This window comes from Lycium ferocissimum, chromosome 5 (genome assembly GCF_029784015.1).
Source record: "Lycium ferocissimum isolate CSIRO_LF1 chromosome 5, AGI_CSIRO_Lferr_CH_V1, whole genome shotgun sequence".
Lineage (NCBI taxonomy): Eukaryota > Viridiplantae > Streptophyta > Magnoliopsida > Solanales > Solanaceae > Lycium > Lycium ferocissimum.
The window spans coordinates 31,980,330-32,003,153 of record NC_081346.1 but is presented as its reverse complement, the minus strand read 5'-3'; the positions used below and the strand labels follow the sequence as shown (position 1 = coordinate 32,003,153).

General features: G+C 33.8%; 1 protein-coding gene across 1 annotated transcript; it reads right to left on the bottom strand.

The window, feature by feature from the left end:
• Positions 1 to 14,297: 14,297 nt before the first annotated feature.
• On the bottom strand, positions 14,298 to 21,183 carry LOC132056717 (uncharacterized). The gene is made up of 5 exons (XM_059449029.1): positions 20,671 to 21,183; positions 20,222 to 20,443; positions 20,079 to 20,145; positions 15,556 to 15,666; positions 14,298 to 15,025 (listed from the first exon to the last, which is right to left on the bottom strand). Exons 1-5 carry the CDS (start codon positions 21,178 to 21,180, stop codon positions 14,658 to 14,660), a joined length of 1,278 nt encoding a protein of 425 aa, XP_059305012.1. The 5' UTR covers positions 21,181 to 21,183; the 3' UTR covers positions 14,298 to 14,657.
• Positions 21,184 to 22,824: the final 1,641 nt, after the last annotated feature.

Below are 22,824 nucleotides of genomic sequence, written 5' to 3'. Positions count from 1 at the left end.
AAAAATCACCAACCCCCCCTAAATAACAACAATTAAATTCGGACTTCGACAATACAAGGTAAACAACGGTGTATAAAATCATTTTGGGGTGAAAATAAATTGGACGCAATTACAACGGTAATACTACACGACATAAGATTACACATCTCTTAACCCCAAATAACCCCCAATTTAAACTAGGAAAACCCATAATTTTTTAACAAACCCTAGAAATTCATACGACAATTTCATAAATCCTATATAATATGGAAAAAAATAAACTTTATGCGTACAAATACCGACAAAGAACAAGACTAACCGGGTATTTTTCGGTTCACTAAAAGCTTGAAGATCAATCGACGATTTCGGTCAAAATCCCGCGATGTTACCACCTAAAGTTAGTTTAACTATGATTCCCGATTTGCAGTTTAAAATGGTATTTGAGTGATTAATATGGCGTAAAATCGAGTGGAAGGTGAGAGAGAATTTTGGATTTCAAATTTTGGAAACCAAAATAATGAGTTTAAATGACCGTTCGATTTTAATTTTATGAGCGCGTGCATACACTCAAACTCGTTTGAGTGACTTTATCCGATTTGAAAAGCGAAAATAATACACAAAAAATAAGTCCCGTGGGGTCATAGGACCCCGCAAAGTTGAGGTGTGTTATGGCAAATTTGGCCATAGTTTGAGTGTGTTTTGAATACTTTTCCCATGAAAATATAAAGTAATACATTTTATAAATGTAAAGAAACAATAATCAAAGACTGCAAAGGAGAGTAAATAAGTAAAGTATTGACAATGAGGAAAAGCTGGGATAAATGTCTCCTCCCTTTACTTTTACTTGTCGATTGCGTTAACATATCAAGGAAAAAAATAATTCTTCTTCTTATTTTACCCTTCATATTAATTATTCATTTTCTAATGCTATTGAGACTATATACCAATAAATATGGATATTATGATAAAATATACACTTTATTTATTAATTTTCAAAATAACGTACAAAGTCAAAAGTGAACAAGCTATGTAAGAGAGCATTAAAATAACTTTTGGTACAAATTTGCATTGCTATTGTTCGTCCTCTCTTCACGTTTAAAGTATTGACAAAGAAGGAACATGGGGATAATAGAAATAGAAAAGAGGATAAATATAGAATAGAAAAATAGATATATATTTTTAGTAATGTGACCAAGTAATATGGACAAAGGGAGTACTTCATTTTTATTAATTCTTAAAAACGTGAAAAGTCAAGTATAGTAATGTGATCAAGTAATATGGGACGGAAGGAGTACTTCATTTATTAATTCTTAAATATCGTGAAAAGTCAAAAGTGAACAAGTAAAAGTGCACGGAGGAAATAAATATGTGTCGGAGAATTAAAATAGAAGTGCACATGTGTATACGAGAAGAAGAGAATAAATATTCGACTATGGCATATATCCATGTGGAATTTATTAATTCTCAAAGAATGTGAAAAGTCAAAAATGAACAAATTAAAATGCACGTAGGAAATAAATTTGCGTAGGAAAATTAAAATTGAACTGCATATGTCTATAAATGATAAGAGAATAAATATTCAGCTAGAACACAAAAAATCAAATGTGAACAAGTAAAAGTGCGCGGAGGAAATAAATGTGTCGGAGAATTAAATTTGAAGTGCATGCGTCTATACATGAGAAGGGAATTAAATATTAAGTACTATAACACATGTCTACGTCATTTTTATTAATTCTTAAAGAATGTGAAAAGTCAAGTATAGTAATGTGGCCAAGTAATATGGGACGGGAGGAGTACTTCATTATTAATTCTTAAATAACGTGAAAAGTCAAAATGAACAAGTAAAAGTGCACGGAGGAAATAAATATGTGTCGGAGAATTAAAATAGAAGTGCACACGTGTATACATGAGAAGAGAATAAATATTCAGTACTATGGCATATATGCGCGTGAGATTTATTAATTCTCAAAGAATGTGAAAAGTCTAAAGTGAACAAATTAAAGTGCATGGAGGAAATAAATTTGTGTAGGAGAATTAAAATTGAACTGCATATGTCTATACATGACAAGAGAATTAATATTCAGCTAGAACACGAAAAGTCAAAAGTGAACAATTAAAAGTGCACGGAGGAAATAAATGTATCGGAGAATTAAATTTAAAGTGCATATGTTTATAAATGAGAAGGGAATAAATATTAAGTACTATGACACACGTCTACATGAGATATAAAAATAGTTGGATAAAGTGTACAAATTATATAGCTCATGGTACAAGAATTTAATGCGGGTACGATTCGTGAAACTGTTGGTACAAGCTTGGGTAGCTGTGTTCGTCCCCCCAAGCCGCTTAGTCAAAAGTGAACAAGTAAAAGTGCACGGAGGAAATAAATGTGTCGGAGAATTAAATTTAAAGTGCATACGTTTATAAATGAGAAGGGAATAAATATTAAGTACTATGACACATGTCTACATGAGATATAAAAATAGTTGGATAAAGTATACAAATTATATAGCTCATGGTACAATAATTTAATGCGGGTATAATTCGTGAAGTCAAGTTGTGTCACGCCCGACTAGGGAGCCATGACGTTTGGTACCCGAGCCGACTACCGAGCACCACTCATATTGCTAGTCATACTTATTCTTATGCTCATAATCATAGGGAAAACCATTTTCACTTGAAACATATTTATCTTTATATACATGAGCCCTTCGGCTATCAAAATAATAATAATAATAATAATATATATATATATAATAATATATATATCTATATATATATATACCATGAGGAAATTGTGAGACCATAATACCCACACATACGTATTTACGAGCTTCTACTATAGTACTAGACATATGGTCGGGACAGGACCCCGTCGTGCCCAAAATATATGTACACAAAATAATAATCAATGGCACCTCGGGAACAACGGAGTGCTCTCAATGTGCGTGATAGCTCCTACGAATCAGATCGCCTCCCTCGTCACTCGTGGGCATGAACACAAAGATCCAAAGAAAAGGACGTCAGTACGAACATTGTACGGAATATGTAAGGCATGAAAAGAAACTGGCATAATGAAGAAATCATGAACATGAGGTAAAGATATAACCTGCTTAGCCTTTTAAGAGTAAATGCATTTTATACATATCACATATATCGACATCTCGCATGTATCATCATCGTTAACCGCGTCCGGTAACCGTCATACGCCGCCCACTAGTGGTGTCATGCCGGCCATCTAGTACTCGGTGTAATCGTAAGCGGCCCGCCTTAGCGGTGACATGCCGCCCATAAGGCTCGGTGTAATCATATGCAGCCCACCTTAGCGGTGACATGCCCGGCCATCTAGGCACGGTGGAATCGTATCATCGTGAACTCATCATCATCATACATTTGTCATAGAACATGTATTAGAGCTTAAAGACAATCTATAACTATATCGGGGTGACATAAGGTCGAGAACCCCCGATTACATTATGAAGTGATCATATTCATTATATCTCACCTTGAAGGAACTAACATTGTAAGGTGAGTGTACACAATGAACAACATCAAGGGATCGTAAATAGGATCATAACTTCATGGACACCATATCTTGCTTTAGAATGTCTAGGCTTAGACTCATCATCATTATTATCATATTCATGACATATTTCTCATCTTTGTCTCGCCAAGAAGCTCTTTATCAACTTTGACTCATAGTTCCCGGAATGTAAGAAAGTCATGGAGAGATAGGGAAAATAATATCATAGGAATCATATAAGGATCATTAGCTTCGTAGGAATGTCATATCATGAGCTTTAGGACCTCTAGACTTAGATTCATCATCATCATTGTCATGCTCGTAACGTATCTCTTTTCTTTATCTTGCATGAAGCTCTTTATAATCGTAGACTTATAATTTCCGATATGTAGGAAAATCATGGACAGATTGGAGGATTCATGCCATAGGAGTCATGCCTTAGAAAGAAGGGACTAGCCTTACATACCTTTTCGTTTAGCTATTCAATCACTTGAACGTTCTCCTCCGATGTTCACGTTTCTACCTTCAAGAGAGTTTGTACTAACATTAGATAATCGATAGCTTAGCATACTTGACTAAAGCTAGAGAAATTTGGGTAGCATTTCCTTTGTTTATACAACTTTCTCCATATCGTATATCAACTCCCAAACGTCTATAATAACATTCACAACATCATAAGCAATAATCTTTATTCACCTACATTATCCATATTTCCCAATTTCAATTCAAATCATCCATAACCATGGTCATAGTACAATATTACATTCATCCTTATATAATGTTTATCCCGTGTTCCTAATGTCATTTATAACATATTTATAATCACAACATGTCAAGAATCATGATTCAATCTAAGCTACTACTCAAAATGCCATTATTCTCATTTTTGTAACCTATTTTCTATCTCCTTCTACAATCCAAGCCTTTCAACCTCTCAATACTTTAAACAACATGGAATGATCATAAAACTTACCTTAGATTGTGTGGGAATGAGCCTTGAGTGGAAATACTTTACTTGAGCTAAAACCCTAGTTCACTTCCAATGGGATTTCTTGCCTTAGATGAACCCTAATGAGTTTCTTACATTTGATTCTCTTGGTTTGATGAAGTTGATCATGAATTTCTCTTGAGTTCTTGTGAAAGAAGTGTGGAGAGCTTTCTAGAGGGTTCTTGAGGTGTAGAGTGAGAAAATGAAATGAAATAATGAATTTGGGTCCTCCTTATATCAACTTAAAATCTGTCCCGACACGAACATACGGACCAACATACGGTCCGTATCTTTTATATGGACCGTATGTCTGACCGTATCTTTGGTCCAATGAAAGTCTCCATTCTGGGCAGAACATACGGCCAGTATGTTTTATATGGTCCGTATGTTGGACCGTATATTTCCCAGCTTTCCGAAATCCGTTCTCGTCGACTCGTTTGATCTCCAATCCTTATGGAACCTTCTTAACACTTGTTTAACACTTCCTTATCAATCTAAGAGACGTTATAACTCTTCTCTAAGACATCATCAAGTCATCCTTAACTTAGTGCTTTGCAACCCCTTTCCGATACACAATGCATACCTCGTCTTTCTTGGCAAACTTTCTTCTCTTACCTCGAATGTCTTTGAAATCTCAATTAGAATCATTAAATACTATTTCTCGCTCATTGAAACATTGTATACTTCGTGCCCTTCGTTAGTCCATTTACTATGCAACGACATGGAATTTTTCCGAGGTGTAACATGTTGGTACAAGCTTGGGGAGCCGTGTTCGTCCCCCCCAAGCCGCTTATATATAATGAAATTTTTTAATTAATGTAATAAAAATATTTTATTAGTTTTGCTTTTAAAAAATCCAATATATACAACAAAATGGTTCTTATGTTTGGATCTGAACAGTTAATTAATTGACATGGATATTAACTTGTCGGTATACATATGAGATATTAAAGAATTTAACAGAAAAAATCTAGGATCAAAATATTAATTTTCCCTCACCTTCTTACTAATTTTCTTTTTCACATCGATGAACAACTTTCTTTGTCATGACAATGACAAATTTTTAAAAATTATTTACAAAATACAAACCTTAAAAACTGGTTAATTAAAGAGAATAAACACGTTAGCACGGGCATATATTGCTAGTTTAGATATATATGCTTCAGCTTTACTTCATAGTTCATACCAATCATTTCTTAAAATATTTTATTAGTTCGTTAATTTGTTTAAAGTTTTCTGTAGTTACGTTTTGAACAGTAATCCTGCTTATTACGGTTTCATACTCCCGACGAATCTGTTCGCATTGCGGCTTTGGTGATGTGGTTGGATCCACGCGGCCTCAAGCTTGGATCTTTCCCACTGAATCAGAAATCTTTCTTTTTGTAGAAAAAATGGAAATCTTACTTTTAAGTATCAAATTGTTGTAAATATTAATATTAAGTTAATTGTGATGTCCATAACTTCTAGGTGTAATTCTACTATTATGTGTTGTAACACCAACACGTCCACTACCTCCTTATTCATCTCCCACACTCTCGTAATCTTCCCTATATTCTCAAGAGTTAATGTCATGTTTATGACACTCTTTTATATTACTCAATGCGGGAAGCGAGGCTAAGATGGTTTGGACATGTGAAGAGGAGAGACATAGATGCTGTGCGGAGGTATGAGGGTTGGCTATGAGCCCGGTTTTAGGAGAGGTAGAGGAAGGCCAAAGAAATATTGGGGGAGGTGATTAGGCAAGACATGGCGCCTTCGGATTCCGAGGACATGACCCTAGATAGGAGGTCGTGGAGAACTCAGATTAGGATAGAAGGCTAGTAGGTAGTCTCATTTTTCTTTCGCACTAGTAGGCATAGTTTGCTCTACTTTTTATTGCCCTTTGATTCCTACTTTTATGTGTTGAGGTCTTGACTTTTCATGTTGTTTTATCACGACCTTTCTTTTCTTGTTATTTCTCATTTTCGCATCTTTTGATTTTGATTGTTTGTATCGACTCTTTTCCCTTGTTTTCCCTTGTTTTCTTTTTGCGTCTTTTCGGAAATAGCCTCCCAACCTTTCCAAATTCGGGGCAAGGTCCGCGCAGACACTTAACCCTCCCCATCCACATGTTGTGGGATTCAACTAGGTATGTTGTTGTTGTTGTAATGTAACCCTATAAATAGAGGTGTTAAAAATCAAGTTAGACACCTTGACATAAGTGGATCTAGGGCCCGCGGAGGGTGTTCACCCGAACACCCTAGGCAAAAAATTACACCGTATATATAAGGTATTTTTAAAAAAATTATGTACAGATATATATTTTGAATACCCTAAATACAAGAGAAAATGTTGGTTCAGTAATTTAGGGTTTCAAAATTCACCTTGAGGTTCCAAGTTCAATTCATACTTGGAAGAAATCAGAAATGCTATCCTTTGTTTTATCTCTTTATTGATATATTATACTAACTCTTTTCGGGCGAGTTTACAACACAAATATCTTTTTTCCTCTTTTTTAAACTTGAAGGATAGAATATTTTTTGTAAGTTATTATATTTTACGCATTAGTACATTTTATTATATTTTACGCATTTGTACAAGTTAAATGAACGGCTAGTGTTTGGGACTTAGAAGCTAAAATATACACACTTTTTAAAGAAAAATAACAATTTTAATCTTTCAAAAACTTGATCAAACAAGTTAAAATTTATTTATTGTTATTGCCAAAAGTAACAATATAAAATAAGAAATTAGACAAAAATGTAGAGAGAGATGAAAGCTTTTTTTTTTCTTTCATATATTTCCAAGTGTCTACAATGCAATATCCAATATCACCATTTATAGGATTATATTGAGGGATACTAGCTAGGGACTCCCACGACCATGACATTTAACCCATTTGAAATCATGGATTATTAAACTAATAAAAACATAAACAAGACATAGTTTAAGTATGAAACTAATAAAACATGATAGTTTAGGAGAATTTTGATCCATTATCTCTTATAATTATGGAACACTATTGATATTAGAGAAAATTACGTGGCTTGTCACCTTTCTAAAAGTTTGAACATAATTAGCACAACTCTTAAAGTTCCACAAAAATAGCAAGTTTTATTACTTTTTAAAAAATATTAGAAAAAAAAAACGTACAGTTAATTGAAGATTTAAAAATTGCATCCCACTAAACTAGGGATGTGGTTATATTTCTTCATGTTTATCATATTTTCTCTCTCCTCTTTAACTGGTACACTAACTCTTAATCACTATGAAGATAATTCATCTTAATCAGTATATATATTCTATGCATACTAATGTTTTTATATACGTGGTATAATTCAATTATAAGATAATTTTATTGAGGTATAATATAATATACATGGTATAATCCATTTTAGAGGTATATTGATTTATTTTATACATAGTATAATTCAACATATACTATAATGGTATTAAGATATAATATTATACACCTGATATAAATATAATATACGTGGTATAATTCATTTTCTGATGTATATAGATGTATTTTATACATAATATAATTCAATAAATATAATATATAGCAAAATCAGATTACTAAAATGGAAAGGAAGTAGGAACACAATTGTTGGTGTGGAAGATATTTTTTTAGCAAAAAGTAGAAAGATAAGCAAGGTTGTTAATGACTCATCCAACTACATTCCTTTAATATAGAGGAATCCTTAGGATAGGTAACTCCTAATTGCCATTCAATGTTGATTAGATAATTCTGCTAAGGTTTTGTAAATATTTTTATATAATTGTACAATTATGATTTTTCCCCTTGATATTATACGTTCTAAACTTGGGCCATATTTTCTTTCTGTGAAGTTGATATGTACAGAAACTGGAGATATATTTTCCGCTCCGTAAGTTGATCTTTTGCAAACAAAAAAGAATTGAAGGCAGTCCTATGAGAAGTCTTTTTTTTTTTTTTTTCTTACTTCGTCCCTGAAATTAAAAATAGCTATCTCTTCTTGTTAGTTTTAGCAGGTATGTTTGGTATAACAAAAAATATTTTCAGAATTCTTTTTACTTAAAACTTACTACTCCTCTATGTACTTAACTTGCCGTAACTCGTAAGGAAATGGTTAAATGAAGTGGAAAAATCATGCTCTCAACATCAGCAAATCGTACTCAAAAAACTCAACCATTTAGCTGAACCATTGTATTTCAGTTAGTTTGCTTGTTGTATATACCTTGAAAAATTAGTATATATTTAATTGTGCACTCTAACAAATGAAAGTGTTTTTGGGACACGTTGAGAAGCGTCGTCTTCCTTTACATGTCACCCCGCATCAAAAAGATTCGAACGTCACTTTTAATTATTTTTTCTTCCCATTTTAGGAAAACAATAAGCATTAAATGAGTTCGTCGATTCGAACCTGTACTGCACATGTTCCACAAAAATAGCTACCAAGAGGAAAATTTTATCTCTTTCATTTGCTTTACCGTATTAAATTTTATTTATTACACATATTTGACTTATATACTTGTATTTTATATATATATATATATATATATAATAATAATTGAATCCGACACGATATTATCCCTAAATCATCATTAAATTTTTTGTTAACATTTATGTTAAGATAATATTATCCTGCCGTCTTAAAATTTTGAGTCCGCCTCTGCATATGATTGATGATTTATTGAGTCGGCTTTCTTGATAAACTAATACACGCCACATGCAAATTGCAATAATGTCCCCTTCCCCTCGTGTATGGATTTTAACTCACATGTTTATAATTTTGCAATTATTTGAGTAGACAAAGTAGGTGTCAAACCTGAGCTGGAACTTCTTGTCAGAAAAAAGTGAAAACTTATCCATATAAACGCCTGCCCTTGGCTCTTTCTGGTTGGAGGTTTATAATTTATTACTTTGTTGTGGGCCATTGAGGACACCACTTCTGGAATATTTATTCGAGGAAACGGATCAACGTAGCTTTTTCATAATTTGAATAGAAGAAAATAACAGATCTTTTATATGTTATTTTCTATCTTTTTAATGTGAAAATATAAATTTATTGTATAAGAAAATATAAAACTTAAAATAAATTTGTAAAGGGACTATAAAATCAATTGAACCATATCATGTCCCTCGTACTTAGTATTGATATACATTGTTGAGTGTGCGAACAAAATATCACATTAGTAGCTGAAATAAAAAAGGAGCTACTTATAAACTGTTGAATACTCTTAATGGTGTGAGGCTTTTGGAAAAACCGTATGAAGTCCAACAGCAGTATAATATCACATATTAAGAAATTATTAAAAGTCATTTTATGGGCAAACTTTTCCTTGAGGCATATATTTTATTTTTTCTTTTCGAAGCAAACTTTTAGTTATGGTCTTGTGAAAAGTGGTCTTTAATTTTATGAGACATACTTTTAGTTATGCGCTTAACTAAAAGTGTGCCAAATTTTTAAAAAAAATACATGATAACTGGTTTGAATTTACCTCATGAGTAAGTACTTTTAGTTATCTTAAGCGCGAATTTCCTTCCCGCGCATAACTAAAAGTTTGCCTTATAAGGCAAAGTCTACGCCTTAAGGAAAAGTTGTCTTAAGGATACTTTTGGTTATACCTTATCAAAAGTGCCGCTAAAAGATAACTAAACTATGACTTAAGGAAAAGTTTGGATAGGCTTATTTTTATACGGATCCCATAACTTTAGTTTTTCCTTAGGCGTGTATGCGGATCGACATACACGCCCCAGCCTCTCCTTAAATTATTTTTTATTTTATGCTTGAAAGCGGGGGTTCGAACCCGAATCTCGGGTAAATATGAGGTCTTTAAAATTTAAAAACCACAAATATTTGAGGGCAAAATTTAAAGACCACCCCAAAAGAAGGGCAATCTGCGCAAAAAAATGTTTTATTAAGTAGGGGACATTCTATGTGGCAATATTTGAAAATTTTGCTTCACTAAAGCAAAATAATTATCTGAAGGTTATTTTAAAATGAAAGAAGTAGAAATATGCATGTACTTAGTGTAAAGCTTAGTTTAACTATATTTCTTCAAAGTTAAGTATAATCATGGACAATTATCATATTCAACTTTTGCACTATCAACTAGAGAATAATGAGAATGTTGAGGTGAAACTTGAGTTATTTTCCCCAACATGAATTCATTTGATAATTCTTTTGTTGTTCCCCTCCAAGCAAATTCTAACTATATAGAAGCACGGGTTAAAACCCATGCTTCGTCGTCCGTTAAGCACCAAAAAAAAAAAAAAAAAAAAAGTGGTGGTTCCCATACTAACACCAACCAATATTTAAAAAAAAACCACCAACCAATATTAAAAAAAAACACCAACCAATATTAAAAAAAAAAAAAGTAAAAAAAGTGGAACTCACCATCTCCAAACTCACGGAAAAAAAAAAAGTGGATCCCGTATTAACAAAATCAAGCAATATAAAAAAAAAGTGAATCCCATATTAAAAAACAAACAATGTAAAAAAAAGTGTAAACTTTGTATTCGTAGCAAACACTAATATAATAACGTTTTAGATACGGAAAGACAAACTACAGTAGAAATGTTATATTAATCGTGTTTTGATATATATATATATATATATATATATATATATATATATATATATATATTATATGCATAAAAATAAAATATGTAAACTAATAATGTCCAAAAAAGGGGTGGGCCCCATACTAAACAACACCAAGCAATATAAAAAATAAAAAAAGAAGAAACCATATAAAAGCATCGGTTTAGACCCATGCTTCGTCGTCCGTTGTCCCTAAAAAAAAAAAAAAAGGGTGTGGGCCCCATACTAAATAACACCGAGCAATACAAAAAAAAAAATCAAAAAAAGTGGAACTCACCATCTCCGAACTCATGGGAAAAAAAAAAAGTGGACCCTATATTAACAAAATCAAGCAATATCAAAAAAAAAAAAAAAGTGAACCCCATATTAAAAAAAATATTATGTTAAAAAAAAAAAGTGCAAACTTTGTATTCATAGCAAACACTAATATAATAAAGTTTTAGATATGGAGCACAAACTACAATGTTATATTAATCGTGTTTTGAATATCCCGTATTAACAAAATCAAGCAATATAAAAAAAAAAAGTGAATCCCGTATTAAAAAAACAAACAATGTAAAAAAAAAAAACTGTAAACTTTGTATTCGTAGCAAACACTAATATAATAAAGTTTTAGATACGAGCACAAACTACAATGTTATATTAATCGTGTTTTGAATATATATATATATATATATATATATATATTATATGCATAAAAATAGTGCAAACTAATAACGTCCAAAACAAAGGGCCCCATACTAAACAACACCAAGCAATACAAAAAAAAAAAAAAAAAAAAAAGAAGAAACCATATAAAGCATGGGTTTAGACCCATGCTTCGTCGAACAAAAAAAAAAAAAAAAACGGTGTGGGCCCCATACTAAATAACACCGAGCAATACAAAAAAAAAAACAAAAAAAAGGAAGAAAAAAAAGTGGAACTCACCATCTCCGAACTCATGGGAAAAAAAAAGTGGACCCCATATTAACAAAATCAAGAATATAAAAAATAAAAAAAAGTGAACCCCATATTAAAAAAAATATAATGTTAAAAAAAAAGTGCGTACTTTGTATTCGTAGCAAACACTAATATAATAAACTTTTAGATACGGAAGACAAACTAAAATGTTATATTAATCGTATTTTGAACATCGTGTGTGTGTATATATATATATATATATATGCATAAAAATAGTGCAAATTAATAATGTAAAAAAAAAAAAGGTGCACCCCATATTAAAAAATCAAACAATATTCATATAATTTCTAAAGTATCTCATTAAGTCAATAATGATGGATTTATTGTCTCGTGCGTATCAATCCATTAGTGGGAGCAAATGAAATTGCTTTTCTTCAAAAGGTTAAGTAGTCAAACTATACAATTTTCTTTCTTTTTTTTTTTTTTGCTATTCGTCCATATGTGATTTATTTGTTATGTTTACTAAAATAAATATACTTAAAATATTTATATTTTAAAATAAGATAGAATTTAATTACTTTTTTATTTTTATTCTTACTCTAATAAATGTGAAAAGAGATTAATGTCGTAAAAAAAATATACCAAATGAAGAGCAAATAATGAATAAGGTAAATGTCAAATTATAATTCTAATCAACATTTTCTTAAAAAACCATGCAAAAGACAACATGACAAGTAATGAGCCAAACCGAGAATATTTAACAAAAATTAAAAAATAGTATTTCTTCGTTTAAATAGAAAATCAATTTCTACTTTGTTTCGTTTTAAACAAGTAAAATTAATTTAATAATTTGAATTAGAATTATCCAAATCAAAATTTGATAAAAAATAAGTATTTTACACCTTTAAATTAATAGAATTAAAATTGAAAGTATCAACCGACGCTTAAATATTGCTATTGTTTTATCTCAAAGAGAGGAAAATAGTTTCTTTTAAAACAAGTCTTCTCTTTTTAAAAATATTAATAAATTTGTCGATTTTGTATTCGTAGCAAACATTAATATAATAAAGTTATTTTAGATACGGAAAGACAAACTACAATGTTATATTAATCGTGTTTTAACATTATATATATATATATATATATATATATATATATATATATTCACTATCCAAACACAACTACATACACATACGCACTATAATGAGAATGTTGAGGTCAAACTTGAGTTACAATTTTCCCCAACATAAGTCCAAAATTGATAATTCTTTGTTGTTCCCCTCCAAGCAAATGTTACAATATAAGTCTGAATCTAAGTCCAAAATTAAAGTGGTCTCTGTACTTCTCAAAATTGGGAGCAGCGATATCTTTGTGACTAAAGTCAATTTTGGGAGCAGCGATATCTTTGTGACTAAAGTTAGACTAGGACGAGTACCCTATTGTTTGCCTAATTAGTGATTATATTCTCATTAAGAAAAGAGTGTGACGCTAGAGCGCCCCAAGACATTTCTAGTATGAAATTTTTTTAACATTAAAGAGGCTAATACATGATATCTGAAAACTTGCAAATGGTTGGACTCTGGACCTCCAAGAGAGAAAAGTCAGGATAACGAATGATTCACCCACAAAGCAGGTGGCAGCAGCATTATGCAACTACTTGGTGGCCTTGTGAGATCTCAAATTCAAATTTCAGTTACAAATACTCATTGCGAGCTCATCTGCTTCGCTCGTAGGGGAAAGATTTATTAAACTCCTGTGACTGTGAACTTTAGTAGGTAGTCTCGCAGATTCAGTTGGGCAGGACACCATCATCACAAGATTAAAAAAAAAAAGTAGTGTGATCTATAATCCATTACTGTAGTTTTATAACTCCAATATATATACATCTCCTACAATAAGGAGAAGATCAAGGAGTTAATTTTCTCCGTTTTATTTTCGGGATAAAGAAACTGCAGGTTTTGTCCCACATTCTCTTTTAAGAAACCAAAAAAGTGGATATTGTTTAACTTAGCATATTTAAGTACAAAACAGGAAAAAGAAACATGAACTACTACTATTAATTTTATCGGACTTTAGAATGAAACTTCAGATAAGGCACTATGTCCACTTAAAATTACTTTTGCCCTGAGATTTCAACTGTTCACTGTGAGCTGGGGCTTGATTTTGAACCAACTACTTTACGCCATCTTCCATCATAATAGATGAATGAATCTAAAAATGTAGTAGCAGCAGATATCTTGTAACCTCACTCAATCCTACAGTGGGAACTCAAGTAGAGGCGCTGCAAGTGAGCAAAGAAACTTTTATGTTTTTGAGATGGGATCAAACACTCCATCGCAAGATGGCAATAGTTGTGCTTCAGGCATCGCGCATTAACTAGACAAAAGTTATTAATACATTAAATTTGATCTCCAGCATAAGCAAAGGCACTCTCTCGAGACCCCCTTTGACTGTCTATTTGGAGATAACGTTACAAATCCGGATTCTAAAATCCGTCCTACTATTTTGGATCTCAAATATACACCATTACAATGCAAATAATCAAGATTATCACAACCTAAGATTACCTTTTCTTCCACGTTAAAGTGCAAACTGAAAAATGATAAGCTGCCACCTTGAGGAATGATTCACTTTGGGAGGTATGATGAACAAAACAAATTCAGCTCCATAGAGTTTCATAATGTGTATGATGGAAGCATCAGTCATCAGAGCTATAATCACTGGATTCTTGCAGTATCTCCGGAGCAGCACAGCAGAATGACTCCTTGTCTTTGAGAAAAAGACAGCTCCCATCTGAGTTCCATTTCAGATCAATTACCGCAAATTGAGGCAGTGGAACATTTATGCAATAAGCACCTGAAGGTGTCCACATGTACAAGTGGGAGCTTCCAGTACATAAAACCAAACGTGGACATGTGGGATCCCAGGCTGCAGCTCGGATGGGATCTTTTTGAACTAAGATGGCAGCTAGCTCAAGATGGTTTATGTCCCATATCCAGAGTACAGTGGGCATGCTATCATTGCGAGTGCAAATATATTGACTATCACTGCTCCATGACATGAGGCCTGCAATTAATTTTCGCATATGGTAGTTAACAAAAGCACTCACTTGTGGGCATTGAGAGTAGTTTCTCTTTTCTTAAGGAGATTCAATAGATATGCTAACCAACCAAAACAAGCTTCTACTTGTGGATCATAGATCTATAATTCAGAAAGGTTCTGCATCAATCCTTGACAATAAAGCTACTAGGCTGCTACAGCTTTTTTTGACAGAGATCAGATTCTCACCAAATAGACAGCTATAACAGTTTTCATTCAGAAATTAGAACATTATCAAACTAATCACTCAACCCAATAAATGTTACTATAAACGTTTGAAATTGTCAAGAAAGAAAACAAGAAATTGGAACTGCATGGCCACTGAAAAGATGCTAAATGACAGTATCTCCTATATAAATATCCAATCATTCAACTTTATTAAACATTTTCCATATTTGGGGTGACATTCATAAATAAACAGGAACAATTAAGAGTAGGAAGAAAAAAGATAGTGATGTTATTTCTCACTTAATAAAATATTTGAACCAAAGACTTACTGATTCCTTGCTTGGGATTTGGCTTATCTGCAGGAGGTTTCTGAGAGGGAAGATTGATAGGTATCTCCAAAACATTGTATCTGACTTGACTATGTAACTCCGAAGCATTATCTGCGAAAAGGGAAGAAATTGGTCTGAAAATCTTATATGTTCTCAACAAAAGGAAATACTTAAAATATAAAAGAAATCTTCAGTACATCCGCAACCAATTTGTCGTTTCTGCCAGTGTGACGCTTTACAAAAGGACTACCTATCATTTTGTTTTGAAACTGGTACTATTGTTAAAGGACTACCTATCATAGCTACAACAAGTTTGTCTGCAGCAGTTGATTGACATTTATTATTCTGGCAGATCAGTTCTAGCTTTGGTTTCTGGATACGCATGTTTGGAAGTGATCTTAGAAGAATTCATTTTAAAAAATTATTGTATTTGGATTGGGTAAGTAAACTCATGAAACAGTATCACTAAAGTCTTAAAACATTGTGTGAGTGTGTATGTATATAAATAAAGTTACGTACAGGAAGAATTAACTAAATGTCTTTTTGGCTATTAATCTTGTCTCTAAAAAATTCCGAAAAGTCAAAAATGGAAGGAAAAAAAAAATGCTGCCTATTTAGACCGAAACAAAGAGGAAAGGTAAAACGGAGAAAGAAAAAGGAGGGAAGGGCCTGCGAAGCCATAAGGTCCAACCTGCCGAGAAGCCAAAAAAATAGTTTGAAAATATGGGAACCTATATAAAAAATAAAAGTTGGAACTGTTTGGGAGTTATTCAAAAACAAGAAACCAAACATGGATCGGAAACCTAGCATCATTTTATTGGTTTTGGAAAGCAAACGGAGCTAAATGTAATTGGAGACGTGATGTCAAAATACAACCTGAATAAGTAAAAGAAAGACAGCATATGTTGAAGGTGTCTTCAAATTGATAAGATTTATACAATATACCAGCAGAGAGTGCTAACGTTACAACAGCTTTTGCTTACATCACAAAGAATATAGTTGTACAATCCTTATAAGAAAAATTACAATTGTACAAAAGATAAGCTAATGTCGAGGTGCGCGAGAGCTGGCCCGGACACCACGGTTATAAAAAAAAAAAAAAAAAAAAAAAAAAAAAAAAACTTAAGTTGTTAGAGAAGGAATACTTTTATTTATTTACTTTAAGTTTGCATCACATCTCCTCATGTTAAGGCATGACTCTTTTTCATGAACCAAGCATGTGGAAAACCTGTTATTGATGGATGATGGTAAGATTCAAACTTAGAATATATGTTTGTGCTAGTACCATATTGAATTATATTAGGTAACTACCTCATCCAAAAAACTTAAGCAGTTAGAGAGGAACACGTTTGTTTATGTATTTTAGGCCTATAACAAAAGCAAATACATTTTGCATTTTAATGTTTTACACTCTAGAACTTATATTTAAATATATATTTTTGGGAAAAGGCATAAAATTCCCTTGTACTATAATCAGATTTCCAGTTACACACACAAACTTCGCCCCCCCGAACATTTTTGAAGTGGAATTTTGACCACCCCAAGTTCTGACATGGCAAAGAAATGGGATAGACCTTCTCTGGAGCATGTTAAAAATTTTAAATGACCAAAAAGAAAAAAATTCTTGTCCTTCCTTTCCCGCTCTCAAAGATTTTGTTTGGGTTGAAAAAATTCCTTCCCTTTGAGAAGATCCGACAATCCTTGCCATCAACTTCATGACCCACACCCGTCGGTAGCACCTCCATCTCTACCACCGCCAAGGAACTCCACCCTTTTTTTCTGGCAATTTTTTTTTTCTTGATCATGATGAATCAATGTGTTAGTTGGATAGCATCCAAATAAAGAACATGATTCACCAGCAAAACACACGAAGCGATTCCCCCGGCGGTAGGAGAAACGTGAAACTAATGGTTCTGGAACAAGAATCTACCAACACCTTTGCTAATTACACCAACAGGGCTGCCGAGGCTGAGATCCAACAGCGACGAATCAACCATTACCTCCGGCGAAAACGGTTCAAATACTGACAAGTTTCAGATGCCATCCCCATTATCCTTATAAATCTCTGCCAATTTCAGATTTCCTCTTCTGAAATGGAAATTAGTTTGATCGGAGAAAAAAAAAGAAGCAAAAAGTGGTGCTTCATCTGTTGATATTCAGTGGCAGCACGATTTGGAAATGGAACTAGAAAGCCTTGGGATAAGTATATTGCAAACCATAGGTATATTCAAGATATTCTAATAGAAAGTAGAAGCAAATGCGGATTATCTCCAGCAAATGGTATCCTCCAAATTGGTCAGAGAGAAGCAAAAATCATATTCTGGAACGAAAAAATTAAAAATTATGTGGAAACCATATGGCAGTGCGCGTGCTCTACACTGACAATTTAGATCTGATTTTAGTCTCTCAGGTTGGTCAAAATTACACTTCAAAAAAGTTAAGGGGGTAATAGGTCCCTGCAAAGTTTGAGTGTGTAACTGGAAATCCAATCATAGTTCAGGATTTATTTTATGCCTTTTCCCTATATTTCCCCTAGAACTCTTTGGGATATCTTTGTTCCGATGCCTGCCTAAGGGGCTTCTGACCCTAATTCGAAATCCCAATTTCACCACTGTTTGAAAACTGCAGCTAAACTAGGAAATAAAATTCAGTCATAGGATCCAAAGTTGCAATAATAGAATAGAACCAACTAGAAAAACTTGTTATATATGCTGAATGTAAAATGTAAGCTTGGCATATTTAGTTTGCTAATCTACTTTCATTAGCTCTCTGAAAGACAATACCACTGCTTCAATAGGAATTGTCTCTGTTCATCACCTTATTAGAAAGTATAAGTCCAGACCAGGTTGATACAGCCATTGTGTTAATTTAATTTAGGTCGGAATTGGAAAATGTGTCATTAGCTTGACAGTGAAAGCTCAAAATCCCTAACGAGCACAAAAAAATCAAGGAACTGTAAAAAACTACTAATCGCTATTCGCTAAGAACTGGGAGAATAATTGGCCTAAGATGTTATGGAGAAAATAGGCAGCACCCAAAACAACTTGCTTTGGATGGGTGGCACCAAAAGAAACTTGTCTAATTCAACCTGCATTACTGAGAAGATTCTATTCACTTTGCAGCAGGTATTTTTTATGTGAAGATCCAATGGAAAACAGCAATCATTTTTTTTAAAGATAATGGTGGTGTCTGCGCCAGCATACACCCACCTCGACTATTCCACCGGGTACCTGTTACCTCTCACCAGCATAGGTACCGGGTAACTCTGTCCACCAAGGCTTGGGCAAATGAGAAGAAATCACCTAGTATTTTTTGCTTCCGCTTGGATTTTGAACCTGAGACCTATGGTTCTCCTCTCACTAAATTGACCATTAGTCTACACCGGGTGCAAATTCATTATCGATGGTAGATTTGGGCTTTCTTCTTGAATATCTTTGGAGCTTTTGGGTGAAGCCCCAAGATGTGAGAAGTCTACTATCTTGTGGGCATGGACAAAGGATTGAGAAGAGTAAGAAGCAAGCATGGAAGACTACCCCATTATGAATTATGAGGGCTATATGGTTGGAGAGGATAGTAGGTGTTTCGAGGGAAGGATACAACACTCTTCTTTTGTAAAGCATAGATGTCTAGAATCTTTGTACAATGGTGTAGGTCTAATATGTCAGACAACCCAGCCTTGCTTTTGGAATTTTTGGATGCTATGATGTTGTTGTAATTATGTAGAGGAACCTGAAGCTCCCTTTTGTACTTCTATAGTACCTCCTTGGTACTATTTATTACTCCATATGTTCTAGTTTATATGACACATTTTCCTTTTTAGTCTGTTCCAAAAAGAATGACAATTTTAAATTTGAAAACAATTAACTTTACACTTTCTATTTTACCCCTAATGAGAAGTTTTTATGACCACACAAATGTTATAGCATGTTTAAGGCCACAAGTTTCAAATGTTTTATAGCCACACAAATGCTATTGTATGTTCCAAACCACGTGATTTAAAAGTCTTCATTTCTTTCTTAAATTTTACGTTGATTCATACTATTACTATGTCACATAAATTGGAACACAGGGAGTAATTAAATACCTAAGTTTATCAACAAGAAAAGATCTCTAGCGAGCTTATCAAAACCACAATCTCCCTAGTGGACTACTAAGATTCCCTGTCCCCTCTCCCCTATATATAATAAAAATTAAAAGAAAACCACAATTTCCATTAGACCAACGAGTAAATGCATAAAGAAGTTATATAATGCTCTACTGACTTAACCAGGATTGTCACAGAGGCAGCAAGCCAGCAAGGTGTGCACCATTTGAAATCAACTAAATGTGATGTGTCATTTCACTTGGTTGTTTCAGAAGAGTTTTGCGTCAGCGAATTTTACGTCCGATAATTAGTGGTATTCTTAAATATTCCACAAGATTTAGACCAACAAAAATCATGAAAATCTGCATTTGCACAAGAAAAATATATGCTTAACCTTTTAAGATAAAGACAATTTAACCAAAAAAACTCTAGTGCTCACCACTGCTGTACTGGGCGAAATCATCACCCAGTGATAATTCTGACATATCGAGTTTCTCATCCACTTCCTAATATTAAAGAAGGAAGTTATTAAAATCATTATATAATGTCCTAAAAAATGGAAAGAAACAAGAGACTGCGTACTTTGAAAACAGCAGCACAACAAGGACCTCTAACAGCAGATGGGTGCACAAATTCTGCAAACACTTTCCACGTCAGGTGATTCAAAACCCGTAACATCTGGTCATAGCTTCCCACTGCTAAAAACTGGCTGCAAGGTGACCATGAAACACTTTTTACTCCTAGTCCACTCTCGTATGCTTGATACTTAGCTAGACACCTTCCATCTGGAGAATAGATCAGAACCTAAACAAAACCGAACCACATAAAGTCCCTTGGAGATAAAGACAAAGAAATTATCACGAAACAGAACATTCAAGTCCTTTAATATTTCTCACATTAAAGATAGTTTTACATAACCATTTTACAGTGCCGAAGAAAATAGCAGTTTCAGATCATTTTTTAAAGGTTTTCTCCAGGAAACGAGGAAGGTACAACTCTATGAGAAGCTATAAACAGCTCATGGTGACTACCTTGTACTCAAGAGGAGAATCCCATATGACTATAGCACTGTCATCAGGAGACCACTGAACATCAGCCAAATCCAATGTATCAACAGCGAAAACACCCATTATCTCCCATGTATGGCAAGATAGCAGATTAACATAATCCTTGCAATCACGTCTGGTGCAAACAGCAGCAAACTTTCCATCCTTGGTAAATGATACCCCCTTAGACCCATGCTTTGGCCATTGGACATGTATGCATGCGGTGTTAACCAGTGACCAAACAGTTAACCGTAGCTGAAACTCAGATGTCGTGAGTATGTGACGACTGTCCGGACTCCACCTAGCATAAGCAACTCCTGCAGGACCTTCATCTATTTTACATGTCCACTCAGGTTGTGTCAAAGACCATGCTTGTATCATAGGTTTCTTGTAAAGACCACAAAGTATATATTCAGAATCAGGGGCCCATTCAATGTACGTAATCTTGTCCAGACATGAAAACAGTTGCACCACCTGAAGACCCAAAATGGACATAAAATAACAGTGAGATCACAAACCTACCTCGCATATTTATTGAGCAAACAGCTCTTTTCTTTTGCATAACTATCACATTTTTCTAATCTGCTGCCTGATAAATTATTGACCTCTCAGCTGACATGACTTCCAAGCTATAACGTAGAACATGCTATCAGTTCTTTTGAGGCATCAAAGACAAACCTAGGGTGCAATCAAATTGACAGTGTTTGATTTAAGGAGTATAACACTAAAAAAATTAGTAGGCTCGAGCAGGAAGAAAACCAGCTTGATTAATGAGTTCAACACCACGAAATTCAACAAGAGACTAATTTCAGCAATATCTTTTTTGTTTCCCAATAACTCATATATGCATATAGAATAATAGATACATATTAGGTTCTAGGTTGCTGGAGAAGGCAGACTTGCTTCAATTTATGAAACGTGAATTAGGAGATGATGACCAGTGACCTAGAGAAAACACATTCATCTCAATATCATACTATTTTGTCCATAAAGTTAAGACGAATTCCATTTCTTTTTCATTTATTTTCTCCATAAATTCTCATTTCGGGGAAACAACATTAAATTATCCAAGGAAGATTGACCTAATATTTTTAACATACTGATTAATCTAATGAACCAAAGGGAAAGCGTTAACGAAATTGCTTTTCTTAGCTGTCTTCTTTAGTACTAATACAACATCTCATGCGCTTCACCTCCCTTCTGCTTATTCACGCATAACGAGCAGTTTTTCATTGATATCACACATCTAGAGACAATAAAACCATTTGCTTTTAGTTGTGTCAATGCCAAATGTTAAAAGACACAGAATGGGGTGTGTATAAAGAGAGATCCCAAACAGAAACAACCACTTTTATTTATGTTATACATTTTTTTGTGCAATCAGTTTGTTGCAGACATTCAAAAAATAAATTAAATCAAGTCTCCCCTTGAGTGAACGTATTCCATATATATAAAATAAATGAGCTAGAACATGAAGGGTAGCCTTCGAGCAACGGTAGCGTTGTCTCCGTGTGACCTATAGGTCACAGGAGCGAGCCGTTGAAGCAGCCGGCCACTAATGCTTGCATTAAGGTAGGCTGTCTACATCACACCCCTTGGGGTGCGGCCCTTCCCCATCCCTGCTAACGCGGGATGCTTTGTGCACGGGGCTGCCCTTTAAATAAGCTAGAACGTCCTATCTCTAACAACTTTAGTTTTCAGATGAACATGATGATAAAGTCAAATCGAGCCGTGGAAACCTAAGTTGCGCGGACTCTTCATTTTTGGTGCCGCACCCGTCTCAACACGGGACGGGTGTGGGTGTGGGATACGTCTCAGAAACGGTCAACCAACTTCAGATACTTTGACCGGAGACCATGGACAAATTTGGGGGTAAAATTGAGATTTTGATTTCTCAAAATGAAAGATAAAACAGATTTAAGATATAGGAAATGGCATGCCTTCAATATTATAGTCCTTTGGTCTCATATTCGTTGCTTCATGTTTCACGCTAAACAGAGAGAAAGCAAGAAATCAAGGGGTCGTGCTCTTTATAGCTCTATTTTTATAATTTTGGATTTTCTTAGCCAAATCCCCGCATCCATATCCATAACCGGATCCGCACACCTGAATCTTATTAGATTTTGCCGAATCCGACAC